The 17,882-nt window shown below is 38.7% G+C and overlaps 1 protein-coding gene across 5 annotated transcripts in view; it reads left to right on the top strand.

The window, feature by feature from the left end:
- LOC134541907 (endoribonuclease Dicer-like) overlaps window positions 1-17,882 on the top strand; it is a 224,263-nt gene that overhangs the window by 90,384 nt on the left and 115,997 nt on the right. For all 5 annotated transcript variants that reach the window (XM_063385650.1, XM_063385649.1, XM_063385646.1 and 2 more), the window contains exons 9-12: window positions 8,000-8,243; window positions 9,713-9,861; window positions 16,064-16,187; window positions 16,773-17,000. In XM_063385650.1, coding sequence (XP_063241720.1) covers window positions 8,000-8,243; window positions 9,713-9,861; window positions 16,064-16,187; window positions 16,773-17,000 — 745 coding nt within the window. The remainder of the gene's footprint in view (window positions 1-7,999; window positions 8,244-9,712; window positions 9,862-16,063; window positions 16,188-16,772; window positions 17,001-17,882) is intronic.

Genomic DNA, 17,882 nt, shown 5'->3' with positions numbered 1-17,882 from the left:
CAAAAGGAGATCGAGAAATGTAGGCAACAGATTCCTGGTCTAAATTTCCAATTGCGGAGCAAACTAGCCGCAATCGACCAAAGAACACTTGAACCCGTAGAGGCAGTGGCAGGAGGAGTAACTGACAGTCAAGTACAGGAACCCCTAAAACAAATGCACACTGGAGGCAGCCCAGTCCCTACCCCACCTCTTTCACCCTCCCCACCACCCTCACCCCCCTTGACATCACGTCGCCGGGCATTGACTTCGACATTCACACCATCTCATTTTCCATCTGCGACTGTCATGGCGACGGGTACTCACCCGAGCACCAATGTCACCTTCGCCTATCCTACGCATTCGCTCTCAGCTCATCCTGTTTACATGCCCCAACCCATATACCTACCCTCCACCTCACCCGCCATTTTCAACCCCTATCATGAATTCCGGTCAGCCTTCACATCCCTCCATACCTCCCAGGAAGCCCTTCCCACCTCCTCGACCAGTGGAAGGTCAGTTTCGCCACTGACAGCCTTTCCTTCCACCCTGGCAGCTACGCTACCACAACCAGCCCCTGTGCACCCTGGTGGCAGGATTGAATCACAACTTCCTTACCCCAGCCCCGCCACCACATACCTGCCATTGGGCCCGCAGGTATACCAACTTCAAAACCAAACTCAACCTCCGCCAGTCACACCTCACGCCGCTAATCTAGCACCGAACCCAGTACCTGTGGTTCCTACCTTCAATCAAACAACTGGAGGTAGTTTTTACGCCAAGATACCTAATCCCGTCGAAAGACTGCTGGCTAATTTTCAGGAAACCACAGGGTTGGAGCCCAAGAGTCTAATCAAATTCCTAAAGAACTTGTTCAAAATTAAACAAAAGGCAAACCTTCCAGACAGGGAACTCCTAGAAGTTATTTTCCCCTTCACACAACCACCCTTGAGCGAGCGAGTGACGCTCGCCATTGAGCAAAATTATTCTTTTGACAAATTTCATGAGGACATTCTAAATTATTTTATTCCAGCCCGTTTGATGACCAACATCAGGTTGGAATGGTACAACAGGCTACAACAAAGAAATGAAGCCTTGCCTAATTACATAGCAGACATCAAACTAGCCGCTCAAATTCTTCGGTTGCGAGTATCTGAGAGTGAGATAGTCTCAAACATCCTAGATGGAATTAACCCGCAGGAACGATCGCGAGCAGTTTTTCAGGCCCGACCGCAAAATTTTGCCGAGCTTGATCGCTTGTGCATCTCCAACACGAATGTAGAATACGCAGACCACCAGCGAAATAGAGAAGCTAATGTCTACGCCCACAACAATACCAGAGTAACAGAAAATAAACAGCAGTATTATAACAAAAATTCGCAACACAAAAACAGCAATGAACAAGTCGATAAGCCTCAAAATAAAGAGGAACGGATACCTGTCTGCAGGTACTGCAAAAGACCCGGGCACTACATTGAACAGTGTCGCGCAAAAAACTATCGCCCAAACTATCAAAATTCGCGTGATTCAAAAAACGTGTAAATCGCTGGCCAGAAAGAATTCTTTCTGAGCCAGCCGCCCAAACAACAGTTAGAAATTTTTCCCTTCACACCGAACCTAATGCCAAACACGACCAAAAATTTCAACAGAACACCACTTCCCCACACAGAGGAAAAAATAAAAGAAGAAAACAGAAACAAAGGCGAGCTAAGAAAGACAAAGCTCGTCAAGACAAGCAAACGGAAAACTGTAACACGTTTAGGCCTATGTGCAGACAATGTAATTGTCCGCGAACCACGGACAAAAGAACATGTCATAATATTCTAGCTAATATACCCACAGTTTTGCCCTACGCCAACACAATAATTGGAAAACAAGAAGTTCCAGGCCTAATAGATACTGGATCCGTGCGATCATTCGTGTCAGGTCAGCTATTCAGGAAATTACAACAAGACCGTTTGATTCAAAAGGTAGAGCCAATAAAAATAAAATGTTTTACAGCTGCTGAACAGCCTTTGAAGGTAAATCGTGTTGTTTTTGTTAAAGTAAAAATCGATTTGTTTTCTTGGTCTTTCCCATTCTTAGTAGCAGATGATTTGGCCACAGATTTAATTTTTGGGTCCGATTTTATTGCAAAAACAGGCATGATAATTGATTTGAAAGCACGAAGAATTCACTTTAAATTTAACAACCAAGTTTTTGTTTCTTTTGTGTCACCGGACGCAAAATGTCAGAGCAAAGTAAATGCCATTCACACAGAGGCTAAAGGTGATAATAACATTTCACTAACCCATCTTAACTTTGAACAGAAACGAGAAATAGAGAAGTTATGCAGTAACTTTCCCGACGTTTTGAGTGAAAAATTAGGGCGTACCCATCTCACCCAATATGAAATTAAGCTTTTGGACAAAACCCCAGTTAGGTGTCACCCTTACCAATTATTAGGACCTAAAATGCAGATAATGCGGGATCACATACAAAATTTATTAGACAAAGATGTTATCGAACCTTCCACTTCCAGTTTCGCCTCCCCGGCATTTTTAGTACCCAAGGACCAAGGCCAAGGTCACCGCATGGTGGTCGATTTCCGCCGCGTAAATCGGCAAATTGAAGTAGAGATGACGCCATTACCAGACCTAAATTCGGCATGTCACTGGTTCAGTAAAGCCAAATTTTTCAGCGTCTTTGACCTAAATTCGGCCTATCATCAAATACCACTAACACCAGAGTCAAAACACGTCACAAGTTTCTGCGTTCCGTGGAATCTGTATCAATACAAGGTAGTACCCTTTGGCCTAGCCACAGGCGCCCAAGTGTTAACACGCCTTCTAGACCAAATTTTCGGCGATCTGAAATTCAAATTTGTGTTTAATTATCTTGATGACGTTGTTGTTTATTCAGAATCCTTTGAAGAGCATATGGCTCATTTGCAAGAAGTCCTTAAGCGCCTACGTAAATCCGGACTCACTGTTAATACAAAGAAGGTGAAATTTGCAGTGCAGGAAATTTCTTTCCTCGGACACCTGATTTCAAGTCGAGGAGTAACCATTGACCCTAATCGCACACAAGCGATAAAGGATTTCCAACCCCCTAAAGATGCTAAGGGCATTTCCAGGTTTATTGGCATGGCAAATTTTTACGCCAAATTCATACCCAATTTTGCTGAGCATGCAGCACCACTGAATGCTCTACGTAAAAAAAATTCCGTTTTCAGTTGGGGTCCAGAACAGGACAAAGCTTTTGATTTTCTAAAACATGCAATAGCTAGCCCTCCAGTACTTAGAATGGCTGATTTCAGTAAACCGTTTATTTTGCAAACCGATGCATCCAGTGTGGCCATTGGGGCCGTGTTGTCACAAGAATTCGATGGCTGCAGGCAACCAATAGCTTTCGCCTCCCGCACCCTAACACACCAGGAGAGGAAAGCCTCCTCGGTATACGAACTTGAGTGCCTTGCCGTAGTTTTCGGCATAGATAAGTTCCGGCCCTATTTGGAACACAAAGAATTTCTGCTGGAAACCGATAATCAGGCCCTTGCTTGGCTTTTGGCTCACCCCAAGCAATTAGGTAAATTAGGACGCTGGATTGTCAAGATTGCTTCTCTGAAATTTCAAATCCAGCATATTCGTGGTTCACAGAACATCGTGGCGGATACTCTTTCTCGAATGTTCGAGAATCCTTCCAACTCCGAGATTCAGGAAAACAATCCTATGTCCTGCCACGCATTGTTAACAGATTTTCCTCTAGCATTTTCCGACATACAATCAAATCAAAATTCTGACCCACAATTGTCCGACATAATTAACCAAATAAAATCAGGCTCACCTCCAAAATATTACAAACTTTCAAAAGGCATACTTTACAGAAGGACACAACTAGCAAAAAATTTCAGAATAGCCCTACCTCAGAATCTCAGGGACATGGTTTTTCAATATTACCACTCGTCACCTTTGGGCGCACACTTAGGAATTTTCAAAACAATTGAAAACATTCGCAGGAATTTTATCTGGGACGGAATGCACAAGGATATAACGCAAAGGGTGAAATTGTGCAAATTATGTGCATTGAGTAAGCCTGCGCAGCAGACCCAGTTCGGCTATTTAAGTTCTGACGTGGCCGAAAGGCCCATGCAAAAGCTTTTCATAGATTTTGTGGGACCCTTCCCAAGGTCAAAAGACGGAAATTCGATGCTTCTAGTATGCGTAGATGCATTCTCAAAATTTGTGTGGCTAATCCCTGTTAGAAGAGCCACGGCCGAAATCACCATTCGAGCCCTCCAAAATTATATTTTCAAAATATCCGGGGTACCTTCCATTATTGTTTCCGATAATGCCACAAACTTTAAATCGACTCAGTTCAAAAACATGTGTTTTTCACACGGCATTCAGCACGTGACCACGACTCCCTACTACCCCCAGCCTTCGCATGCGGAGCGTTTCAACCGAAACCTCCGGTCTGCCTTGATAGCATTCCATGCGAACTCGCAGGATAGGTGGGATTCCAATCTCGTGTGGTTGCAAATGGCTTTCAATTCCGCCAGACATGAGAGTCACAAAACAACTCCGTTTGAACTCATGTTTACGTACCAGCCCAACACCCCACTCTCTAAACAATGGACGTTAAAAGAGTTACTACCAGACGACCCCAGGAACATTAAGGAAGTCTGGAGTAGAGCTCGTAAAAACCTGAACTTGGCCCACGAGGCAAGCAGGCAAAAATATAACAAAAAACGCTATCCCAATCCCTACAGAGTAGGAGATTTAGTGTTGTGCAGAGCACACACACTCAGCAAGGCGATCGACAAGAGGTCAGCCAAGCTTTCATATCGTTGGAATGGCCCCTGGCAGATCCAGCGATACCTCACGCCAGTCACGGTCGCGTTAGCCGACCCCAGTTCCGGCGAATATCGCGCGCGCGCGCACATTTCTCAGTTGAAGAAAGTACACCCCAACCTAAAATGAGGGCACTCTTCACTGTGTTTCTTTCTACAAGGAACAGCGTTCCTACTACGGCATGCCATACTCAACTAACGTGTTGATATAACAAAAAAACCTAGGTAATAATCATAGGTAATATAAAAAATCCATGGTACTAGTTTATAAGAAATTTAGGTTAAGAAGTGTTACATTACGTTGTCTAGTTTATAGGGGCGCCCCTAATTCAATAAGTTATCTGTAAGTTTTAGCCGTTATTTAGACACGTAAGAATTGTTAGCCATTGTAAGTAGTTTACTACAGTAGATCCTGGTACAGGGTAAGTTTCTGGAACCCAGGTTTTTGGTGGCAAGTGGGCCACCCTGACTCCGTCTTTCAGGGGGGAAGTATGTGCCGTGTATTAAGTATCTAGGCACGTTTTATTTAAAAAATTTTGTAATCTGAAATATTTTGGAAATATTATTATTTTTTTTTCCCCTCATATTATTTTCTTTACGGCCAGGCCCTCAGCCTCTGTTCTCAGAGGCGAGCTGATTTTCTTTCCCAGCCTCATGCTAGGCTAGCATTCTGGCTAATATTTCCCCCGCCTTCAGTCACGCCTCAAGCCTGTAATATCATTTCCCTTCGTGATCCTAACTGCATAGACAAGCCTGTAAATGTAAAAAACATATGATTTTCGTTTCAGATTCCAATACAAGAACACGATTACTAGCAAATGAAAAACCTGGAGTCAATCGCTGGGTATCAATGGACAACCAACCACAGCTGCCTGTTTTTGAGGAAGCATCTGGCATTCTTATCGACATTGATGAAACTTCCGATGAACTTACCTGTTTCTCTAAATTTTTTGGCACAGACGTCATAAAAAATATAAAGACTGAAACAAATCGATATGCAGGTACCATGATTGACAAAATGAAACGGGCAAAAAAATTGAAACCAAATTCAATGTGGCAGCGTTGGACTACGGTCAAGCTTCAAGAAATATATTACTTCTTTGCAGTGATCATTCACATGTGCTTGGTCAGGAAACCCAAGATAACAGATTATTGGTCAAATGACAACATAATGCACACTCCATTTCCTGGGCGTCTCCTTAGCAGAGACAGATTCCGGTCAATATTATTCATGTTACACATAAATGACAATGCTACTTACGTACCAAGAGGACAAGAAAATCACGACCCTCTACATAAAGTCAGGCCGTTTTTCAATCATTTTGTCCGTCAATGTAAGGCCTGTCTTTATCCATCAGAAAACCTGACAATTGATGAAGGAATGTGTCCTTTTCGAGGACGTTTACACTTCCGCGTTTATATAAAAAATAAACCTCATAAGTATGGTATAAAGTTATATATTCTTTGTGACACCAATACAGGATATGTCCTAAACTGTGAGGTTTATACTGGTGGTGCTGGAAGTGTGGAAAACTCTATTGAGAGTCTTGTCCGGAGATTGTGTCATGATTATTTTCATAAGGCGCACACAATTTACATGGACAGATTTTATTCAAGTCCTACATTATTCTATAAGTTATGGGATGAAAAAACCCTGGCTGTGGGTACGGTACAAAAAAACCGCAAAGGCTTGCCACCTGAACTGAAATGCAAAGAACTTGCAAGAGGTGAAGCAATTTTTCGCAGGTGCGGTCCTTTGTTGGCTGTAAAGTGGAAGGACACACGTGATGTGTACTGCCTCTCCACAAAGCACAAAGCCACATGCAGTGAAGTCACTGTAAGAGGTAGAGGTGGCTTAGTTGCTAAAACCAAACCCGATGTTGTACTTGACTACAATATAAACAAAACTGGTGTTGATCATGTTGATCAATTACTCAGTTACTACCCCTTTCAAAGAAAATCTATGAAATGGTGGAAAATAATTTTTTTCCACCTTTTTTTGATGTCAATCATAAATTCATTCATTTTGTTCAAAAAATCCAGGGCTGATGGCAACAAAACAAGTTTGGAAAACTTCATGAGAGCTCTCGGGAACCAGCTGGCTTCATATGGTGCTACCGATACAGACATTCAATCATCATCATCCTCATCCACAGATCGATTGTCTGCTCGACATTTTCCGAAGAAAATTCCACCAACCGAAAAAAAACTCAACCCTACCAGATACTGTAAAGTATGTTCCGATGTAGGCAAAGCCAACAGTGGAAAACGGCTGAGGAAGGAAACTCGTTGGTGGTGCAAAGACTGTGGCTTTGCTCTGTGCGTGCCAGGGTGCTTCCAAAAGTTCCATACTAAATCAAAATTTTCATAAACATAACCAAATAAAAATTATTTACGTATTCATATATTGTTATTAATTTGGAAATGTGAAAGAAATGTTAACTTAACTGGATTTAAATAAAAATCATAGCAATGAATAGTATGAAGTGTGTATGAGAAATTTTTTTATTTATGTAAAACATAGTTTATTATAAAAAATAAATTATCAGTAACTAAAAGAGATAAAATCATGTTTTAAATTGTATTAAAAATTGTAAAATCTAAAGTTTTTTATCATGTAAAAAGTATTTTAAGTACCATATATGTTATTTAAATAAAAAAAAATGGAAAACCATGAAAACCCCTAGTATTCAGTGATTTAAACCAGTCATAAGCAACAGACTCGAATGTGTTAAATGTTTTATTCATGAACTAAGTTTTCAGAATCAATATATATTTTAATTATATTTATATAATTACATTGAAAGTACAATATCTTCGGGAGTGGTAACATTCAAGGTACGAAGAGAAAAATTGATCCAGTAACCATCAGATGTTATCAGTGTTGAATTTTTAATTTACTGTATTTCCTCTAATATTATTCTTTAATTTTTTTTTCTTGAATATTGAATCCTTTGAATACTAAGGATTTGATGGTATTTGAAGATTTGACTGGCCCATCCCTAGTTAATCTCTGTTAAATTTCACTATAACTACACATGGTGGCCATAATTTTTTTACTTGAAAACCATTTGTAAAGCTCCTATTCTAAGTTCTAAAAATTGAATGTACTCTGATTTTCATGTTAAGAGTATTGTAATATGCTTATCTAGTGTAATTTATTTGCAGTTTTTATGTGATCTGGGTTTACAGGTACAACCAGAATGAAATAAATGTTCTGTTCTCAACATCTGTCCTGGAGGAGGGAATTGACATCCCTCAGTGCAACATGGTAGTGAAGTTTGACTACCCGGAAAACTACAGATCGTACGTACAGTCAAAGGGAAGGGCAAGGCACAAGACTAGCCAATATTACATGATGGTGTGTGAAACTGACCAACGAAACTTTACTACCAAGCTTTCGAAATACAGAGCCATCGAACAAGCCCTGCAAAAGGTTAGTTCATTTCCTTTCTTTTTAAGTTCTTTAAATGATACACTTAACAAACAAACTACTTAATCAGAAATGATTATAATGCTGTAAAGTCAGTTGAAAATTATTTTGCAATTGGGGCAGTTACCTTATGCCTTTTGTGTGTGTGTGGGGGGGGGGGGGATTTGGGTGTGGTGTGTAATGTGTGTGGGGTAGATGTGTGGGGGTTGGGGGTGGGTGTGGTGTGTATGGGTGTGAGGGGGTTGGTGTATGTGTGTGGTGGTATGTGTGTGTGGGGGGGGTATAAGTGTGTGTGGGGGGAGTAGTGTGTATGTGTGGAGGTGGGAGTAGTGTGTATATGTGTGTGTGGGAATGGGTGTGTGTGTATGTATGTTTGGGGGTGGTGTATATGTGTGTTTGGGTGGGGGTGGTGTGTTAATGCATTTTGGGGTGGGGGGTGGGTTTGGTGTATATGTGTGAGGTGTTTGTAGGTGTGTGTGTGTGTAACCAAGGAAATAGGGATTTTTCGGGAATGTTTAGTTCATTTAAGCTTTATAGTATACTTAAAGCATGATAGACAGAGCAAAATTCTTCATACTATATTTTAAGACTGTTTATTTAATGCTGTATACTTACACATTTAACAGAGAAAAAGAAAATCCATGTCATAGGGTTTCAGGGTTTTCACAACATCAATTTTCTGTATAGACAATAATTATAATGTGTTCATCTTTCAAATGTAGTTACTTCAGTTGTAGCATTGCAGGCCCGTACCCTCTTAATGTATAAAATATTGACATTAATAATTTTATTATGTTTTTGTAACATTTTCAGTACTTCGTTAGGTTCAGTTGTTATTTGATTCACCTAAACACACAGCATACATAAACTATTAAATTTTGGGACAGATAATTTTAATTTTTTATACTTATTGTGAAAACTATATAGATTGTGGTTTTTTTAAACTAAAATTTGTAGAAAGCTGGAAAATTTGTTATAACTTAATATATGTTTCATTGCAGTAGTGATAATCTTTTAAAACTTATTTAATTTAGGAAAAACACCAAGAAAACTCAGCGGTTTATGAAAACATCTGTATTTCCCAATTATAATAAAAAATTCGGGTTTGACCCCACCGGAAATAGCCCAAATATCTTCATATAAAGGCTAGGGATCTGATCACAACACCACTTGGGCCCATGTAATGTTTGGAGTGGGGTGCATTGATGAAAAATATATATTCTTCTCTATTTATAATAAAACATTTTGTCACCAACCTACGGATTTGTAGTTAACCAAATTGGGTGAATCATGCATTATGATGGTACATTTTCAATCACAAAGGGCCACATCACGACCCAGGGACAGAGTCACTAGCCAGGTCCACGTGTCCATTCAGGTGGTGGTGCCCAAGCACATACACATCCAATCATCAATGTAGACGTAAATCCCCATGACATCAATGTTAAGAGTTGTATTGTTTTGCTGTGAAGCTTTTAGTTGGCCGCACCAAAGCCCGCCAAGAACCAAAGGAAGCAGATATTGAAAGCGAGTTGTACGAGCAGGAGTTGGACCCGTACTACGTGGATGGCCCAGGCAGTGCGAAGGTGACCCAGACATCGGCAATATCGCTGGTCAACAGGTGTGTCCAACCCTCAGAAGCTCTTTTTATTCAGGCTCCTGTACTCTTGTTTAGTGTGAAGTTTGTCCACAAATTTCAGGGCATAAATTTAATGGGTGGCAGGAATGCCAAATCAAGGAAGGGTAAAAGCTAGGTAACCGGATAGCCTTAAAATTGAATGTCCTGGCATCTGACGAACGTTTGTGTAAGTAATTTGCCCAGTTGGTACAAATAGTTCACACTGTTGGGTCTTGCAGACAGACACAAGCTCTCGAGTGACAACCTGAGAACACGCCAGCTCAGGCTGTGGTTAGAGACGGGCAGCTTCACTTTTGTTACTGGCAGCGGCGCGCACATTATATTAAGTCACCAATGCAGGCCGCAGAGCTGCGTTCGAGCTTGCTACATAGCCCGCTTACCTTTCACACTATTCAAAGGTTATATTTGAATATAAAGTACACATTGCAAAACTGTTCAACCTGTTTAAAACTGTGAAACAATTTTTAATATTTTATTTGTTTATGTAATTTATTTTTGTCACCCGGACCTAAAGACCATGCAGCACTCCAGACCTCCGGCTAGCTCACAATGGTCTAGATTGCACATACATTAAAAATTAAACAGTTTGATTGAATGTGGAAAAAAATAATTTAAGTCCTTAAAATAAATGTTACTGTCAGTGAATGATTACTGAATTAAAGTCTCTCTGACAGACTGATTTTTACTGTTTTTATTTATCATTTATGAAAATTCACAAGTCTCATTGGCCGCCATCTTCCGACCACGAAAACAAATATACGTTGAAAATACAAATGATCACAAAGGATCTGCACAGACTCCAAAACATAAATCTATTGTTCAAAGGTACTGAAAGTTGAAAATTATATACAGTAAAACCCCTGTCATACACTTTTCAACGGAGGGCACAAAAATGGTGTATGATGCGGGAAAGTGTATGAAAAGGGAATGGCAATAATAAAATTTGTTTTCAATCTAGCATATCAGCACAATGTCAGATTAAACTTAAATACATAATGTGTAAATAATTGTATTATATTAATGAAATATATGAATTCATCATTATATATACATATAATAAAACCACCAGAAATGTAAAATACAGTCCATAATCGAGTAAAGCTGACATGAGAAACAGTGGCCTTACAACATGTTATGAAGTCCTTTCTTGGAGGGGGGGGAAAGTCACCAAGCCTAAAATAGAAATAAAAAAATTAGGCTATTGTAAAAAGAAAATCAGAAATTTTAACTTGTTTGTTTCATTTTACAAACAACTTTATGCAACAGAACAATTTTCAATAAAATTTTAGCTTGAGAAACATAAAATACAAAACAATCCAATCGTAAGAAAACAATAACAAACGGGTATATTCAGTTCAAAGATTAATGAATGCACAAAACATGAGATCCGTGCCTTGGTAAAGCGCGTGCACCATTTAAATAATCATTGCTAGTTTGCGCCACTAGTCTCGCTTGGTGCTGGCCATAGATGCTACTAGTGAAGTGAACAGTCTTCCTGATACTATCCACATCTATGGTAGGATAAAGTTATTTTCTTACGTTTGCAAAGGTAAACAATGAACGTTTTTCAAAATAAAAGCGTTAAAACGTAGTTTATCAGGAGGAATATAACAAAAAAAATTGTGAATTTTAGGACTTTTCCGCTTTGTAAAAACGTATGAAACGGGAAATTAATGATTTTATAAGTGTATGTTCCGGGAAAGTAAACCATTGTAAATATAGTACTTTCGGCGGGACCAAAATTAATATGCGTATGACACGGGAAAATGTATGAAACGGGAACGTATGATTGAGGTTCTACTGTACTGTTTGCAAGTAAATCCAGTAGTTGCTTTTAACTTGAGGCACATCCGAAGGATTTCGACCTCGGAACAATTACAAAACTACTCTTATCATTGTTGTGGGTTGTTAATTATGATTGTGGTGATATTTTCAATTAAGAAAAGTTCCCAAAAATCAAAAAGATGTTGAATGTAAATGGTAGAGCCCTAACCACAGCCAAGAAATTCTCTGCCTCTGCAGTCTTCATTTAATCTGAGCCACCGCCTGACATGCGACCTCTCAGTACCTCATACAGACGCTGACTGACTCCGTGGCTGCACTTCTCTTTCAACCAATCACAAAAATGCACAGTAAACTATTAGTCTGTTTTATATAAATATGTACAAACAATGTGACAGACTCACGCATCTTTCCTATGCACAGGCATTATCTGTCTCTTTCTCTGACACTTGTAGTACTGATAAAACCTTTGTATAAGCCCAGTTCTAGAACCGTAGAACAATCCCTTCATAACGTATTTACGATTTAAAGAAATACCTACAGCAAACAATATGTAAAAAATATATGGATGTGCATAAAAACTTAACTCCAAAATAAACAACGAGGCAAAAATAACTTTGAAAGGGTGCAGTCAGGCATTTAAAATTTTTACTCATTTCGATAGTTAGTCAATGAATTTACATTACTGGACAGTGCGGTGGGACAAACAAACAGGATAAGTTAAAAAAACAAGCCAAGTAAAGAATACACGGGGCTAGCCGCACGAAAGTCAATCAAGAATTTACGAGTTACAAAACAAATTAAATGGTTGAACAAGCCTGGTTCCGGTGCCGGAGAAGACCGCTGCTGCCCCTAACCAAAACTTAACAGAAGAGACCCGAGGGCCCACGAACACATTAATTTATACCCTCGCATAGATGGCGTGGCGATCGCCAATCGTGGGGGGGGGGGGGGGGTTTACCTAAGATAAAAGGGAGGGGGGAACAATACACTCAGCTGAAGAGAGGGTAAGGAGGGAGAGGGGAAGGAAGGCTATGACGTGGCGATGACGTGATAGAAGCGGCGCTCGCTTCACACTAAAAATAAAGGACCTAGCCAAAACAGCTGTCAGTCAGTATCGTTAATTAAAAGAAATTTTTTTCTTTTATGCATGATAATAAAAAATGCTAAATGTATTATTTTTATGAAGTATTTTCTCTAAAGGCTCCAATAGATAAAATTGGTTCAGAGTATTGCGTTATAGAAAAAATAATTATTTTCTTTATTATAGTGAATTCATGTGATGACAAACTCGACAGATTTGAATGAAAAGAAGTAGAAATACTTCCAATATTGTAGGCTAAAGGTAAAAAAAAAATGTTTTACAGATTGCTTTGTGTGTTTTGATATTATGGTTATTTTCTTGGTCGAGTTATAAAACTCTGTTCCAGGTTAAACAACATTTCTGTTTTCGCTTACTAGAATGTATGGGAACTGTTGTTGACAGAAGGGTGACATGGCAGGTAGCAGACGACCCCGCATTGTTGCCGCTACATTCTTTTGCCCGTTCTGTTCACAGCTGAGGAGAACCGAAAAATGAATGAGTATCAAGCAGGGATTTAACAGAAAACTTACTTAAGTGCTAAAAGTACATAATATAATATTTAATTTAAGTACTGAATAAATACGGCATTATGTTGTGAGATTTGACTAATTCAGTGATTTTTATTTATTTATTAGAAAACATGTTGTTTGTTATTCACATAGGAATTTGTGAAGTGTAATTAGCCTCAAATAATATCTTAAGTTCAAAATTGTACTACAGTGGGGCCAAAAAATAACCGGTCAACCCCTAAAGACTACCAAAAATGCTCGCGTAAGGCAACTTTACTGATATAATTACTACTATTATAAAGTACAAAGTGAACTGAATATTACAGGACGAAATGTTTGTTATTTTGTTGTTATGTCAGACTCAAATGAAGCCTTTCGCATAGAAAAAATTAAAAAGGTTACAACATTTTGGGAAAAAGACATGGTTCCAAACTTCAGACATTTTATATCAATTGAATTGTTTAGTACTATAGAGCATCCCACTCTTAGATTGCAGTGTGGAAGTAAATGGGCGCATTCTCTCTCTCTCTAACACACACCGATTGCCGTTAGCACTGTCCTTGTTTCTTCGTGCGTTGTTGCCAAATATCAAACGAAATTTAAAATTTTAATTTTTGGACCAAGCTTTTTTTCATATTGTATAGAATCAAAATACGCATCAGGCAATGCTTATTTTGAATTAAGTGTCCGAAAAAATTAAAAAACATAACTTATTCGCTGCGAACTGTTTTGAAGTATTCCGATATGTTTCACATCAAAAAAAGAAAACCTACATGTGTATTTCATTCAGATTTTTTTTATTAGTACATTAATGCCTTAGGATGCCACCGAACAAATGTTAAGACAAAAACTGTACAGGTTTCACTTAAATAATTTTTTAAATATATTGAAATGCATTTTCTCACAAACTGAAACATCAAAAAGTTGACCCGCGGAAAAATTTTTTTCTATTAAAGATAGATGGGGGACGAAAGCGAGAAAAATGTTCACAATGAATTGAATTAGTTTTTAAAAGCAGCCCCATCTCAATTGCTTCTACAGTTTCCGTGGAAATAGCTGTTAAAGATGTGTCTTATCAGTACAAGAGCGCGCGCTGCCGTCGTAAGAGGAAACAGGGTCGTGTGTTTAGATAAGTGGGGTTCTGTCCTACAAGCAATTTCAAATACATGGCTTCCTTAGTCAACAAAAAATATTATAATCGATTCTTGAACATAATATGTAAAATGTATGAAATAAATACGAAGGAATTCAATAGCGATCATGGTACAAAATTTTGAATTACTTTTCTATCCTTCTCAACACCAAGCATCTTATCAAACATTGTTTTAGACAAAGTTTTGGAAAATAACTATGATATTATTACAAACAATTTAAACAGATTTGATAAGGTGTCTACTAAGGCAGTTACGTTTTTTTGTCCGGTGAAAATTTTTTTCGAACCCATGCAGTTATGGCTGGTCGTATCAAAAATGTATTTAGAAAACATTTTTCGGCATTAGGTAATCCGAGTTATCATACGTTAAAACGGATTCGATATTATTCATATTATGGGAGTTGTTGCGATTTTTCTGTTTTTCAAAAAATCTTCCCCATTTCGAACCAATTGTTCGGATTTTTCCCATAACTTACTCGACCGAGAATTTCCATTACTGTTTTTTATTTATCATTTTGGACATGACTTGTCCAAACATACGGCATTTATCGGGCCCATGAAAATGTGATATATATATATATATATATATATATATGGGATTTTTAGAACAGAAAAGAAAACTATAAGAAATTTTCGTCTACAATAGGTAGTTTTTATTTGAAATTTACATAAAAGTGGTATTATTACAATTTTATATGTGTAATAGTATAAAATATTATAAATTACGATATGATTTCTTAAAATGCTTCTTGTTCGATCCAAATTACAAATACACGCATCTCCTGAAATTCGTAATGGGTTAGAGATTTGGCAACAGCGCGCGCCATAAGCCGTGTACTGCAATCTAAGAGTGGGACGGGCTATAGAGTTAGCCTATCCAAATGTAACGAAAGGAAAATCTATTAGGGAACCACAATACATAAATGTTAGAATTTAGTCCACCTTGTTCTTGTGGAGGTTGTAAGAAAAATAACGCCTTCTAAAACATTGTCTGCTGACTGGAGTGTGTCACAAGTGCCACAAGTGGACCATGGGCCATGTGTTGAAAACCACTTCTACAGCCAAGTGGAAGTAGTGCCTTCACATGCCTGTGCCTGGCTCATTGCCTGCTTCCCGTGGAGCATTTGAACGTCTCTGCACTATGATCGTGTGGTGCACTCGAGTGGTGCCCTGAAGATTGCCAAATTAAGATTTGCACGTTACTGTTCGTACATGTAACTTAGCAAGGTTTCGTTTCCGGACATGTGTTTCTTAAAAAAAATAAAAAATAAAAAATAAAAAAATTACCTAGTTTTGTCACCCATTAAATTTATGCCACACAATTTGTTAACAACCTGTATTAATTTATTTCATTTGCCTTTTTTTTCTCAATGAGGTTGTTAAAACAGTAGTATGTACTTTACAACAGAATTCACGAATTTTAGGACATATTGCAAGGAACCTTTTTTATATTTGCCTGCAGTGATGTCAGAAATGCATGGGAAACCCAAATCAATATGACTGGGCTTGGATTCGAACCCAGGGTCTTTCAAATCGAAACCGATTTTCGTAGTTGCACCATCTCAATTGGACAAATTAGTAAAATCGCCCTATGGTCACAATATATTTGGTTGTTTCTTATGTAGCTAATATCTAAAAAAGTGTTTTGTTTCATAGATATTGCTCGAGCTTGCCACAAGACAAGTTCACAGTGCTTGCTCCGTACTGGTACCTTAGCAAAGATAGACGGACTTGCATCCTGCAGCTACCCATCAATTGCCCTGTCAGGCAGACAGTTGAAGTAAGTACTGTAGTGTCTGACCACAGTAGTACAAGCCTGCAATTTTATGTTTAATGGTTTTTGTTCAGCACCGTGGAATTTAGTATAATGATTTATATATGGTAAAATATTACAGTGTGTGGTAACAAACTGCACATCACTCAAAATTCTATGGCAATTACTGGGCTGTCATAAAATCATAACATTGCCATTAAATAATATGTAAATTTTCTCAACAGAAAAAAAAAATGTGTAACAGTCTTATATGCCTTACCTTCTAATATTAAATTTTTTTGTAATTTAAAAAAAAGAAATAAAATTATAAAAAATTACCAGACCTTATAAGAAAATTAACACAGCTCAGTGTGATAAAATACCATTAAACAATAATACATGTTCATAAATGTCCGGCTGGGGCGACCCACACTTTACGTTCGTAGTCGCCCTGTTCACAATGAGAAGACTGCGTGCCAGTTTAGAGCCATACATTGAGAGGTGTTACTCTAGAAGCACCAGCGAGCACTTCACTAACAAATACACCCCTGACTAGGCGGGCCCCTTAAAGACTCTATCTGTACCGAGATGTGAACTGTTTTTTCCTTGAAGGGCAAGCCAATGAACTCGAGGAAGATGGCCAAGCGCTCGGTGGCGCTGAAGATGTGCGAGCTGCTGCACCGGGTCGGGGAGCTGAACGACCACTTGCTGCCGGTGACCGGCATCGACTGGTCGGAGGGACTGTACGAAGAGCTGCTGCCCCTGTGGGACGACAAGAAGGACAAGCCCGACACCCACCTCCCGGGCACCAAGAAGATGAAGCGCCAATACCTGCAAAAGGCAAGTGCTGTCTGTGCAAGGAAGCCAACCTGCCAAATAATTATTACGTGTGAAAAATTTTTGCTGCAGGCCTGGAAAACATGGAAAAAAACCTGAAAATGACAGGAAATACTGAAATATCATGGGGGAACACATTGCTTATGTTGTGATTTATATGTCGAATTTGTTGCTAGTAAAAGGAATTTTCCTTGGCCGATTTCAATAAAATGATTTGGATTATGAGAGAAATTGGTATTTTAATTGTGCTATATGAGAGTTAACAGTTCAATCACTTTGGATCAAAGCAACTGAACATTTTGTAAGTGTAAGTTCATTTGGTTATGAAAACAACTAAAGTTATTTGGTTTCTCTCCCCCCCCCCCTTCCCCTCTCCTCACTCGAAAAACCCTAGTTAAGTCAAAGAAGGTTGATTCAGGAACTAGCAATTTGCACACTCTGTGTGTGTGTTTTTTTTGTGTGTGTATGTGTACACACTTGTATGCAGTAAACTCTCAATTATCCGGGCCCAGATTATCCTGTTTTCGGATTATTTGTGCCTAGGTTTAGTTTAATTATTAGTTTGTTATTTTCCAAAGCTGTTAAAATAAAGCAAGGCATTGTTCCGGCACATTTCTTCGCTTGGCTGTTATATATTTCTAACTAGGGTTCTGCGAATATTCGAAATTTCCGAATTCGAGTTCGAATTTTTTGATATTCGATTCGTCAATTCGAATCGAATTCATTTTACAATAATTCGACTTGCAAAATCTGGCCCGGATACACTAATATAAGACATCCCCCCCCCGCCCCCAATGTTTTAAAGTAATGTAAATGGACGATTATATCTTTCACTTACAAAAATTATACAGCGAAACCCCTTATTTACGTTACCGTTATTTACGT

This window comes from Bacillus rossius (genome assembly GCF_032445375.1).
Source record: "Bacillus rossius redtenbacheri isolate Brsri chromosome 4 unlocalized genomic scaffold, Brsri_v3 Brsri_v3_scf4_2, whole genome shotgun sequence".
Taxonomy (NCBI): Eukaryota; Metazoa; Arthropoda; class Insecta; order Phasmatodea; family Bacillidae; genus Bacillus; species Bacillus rossius.
The sequence above is the reverse complement of the archived record's forward strand: the minus strand, read 5'-3'. Positions and strand labels throughout refer to the sequence as shown.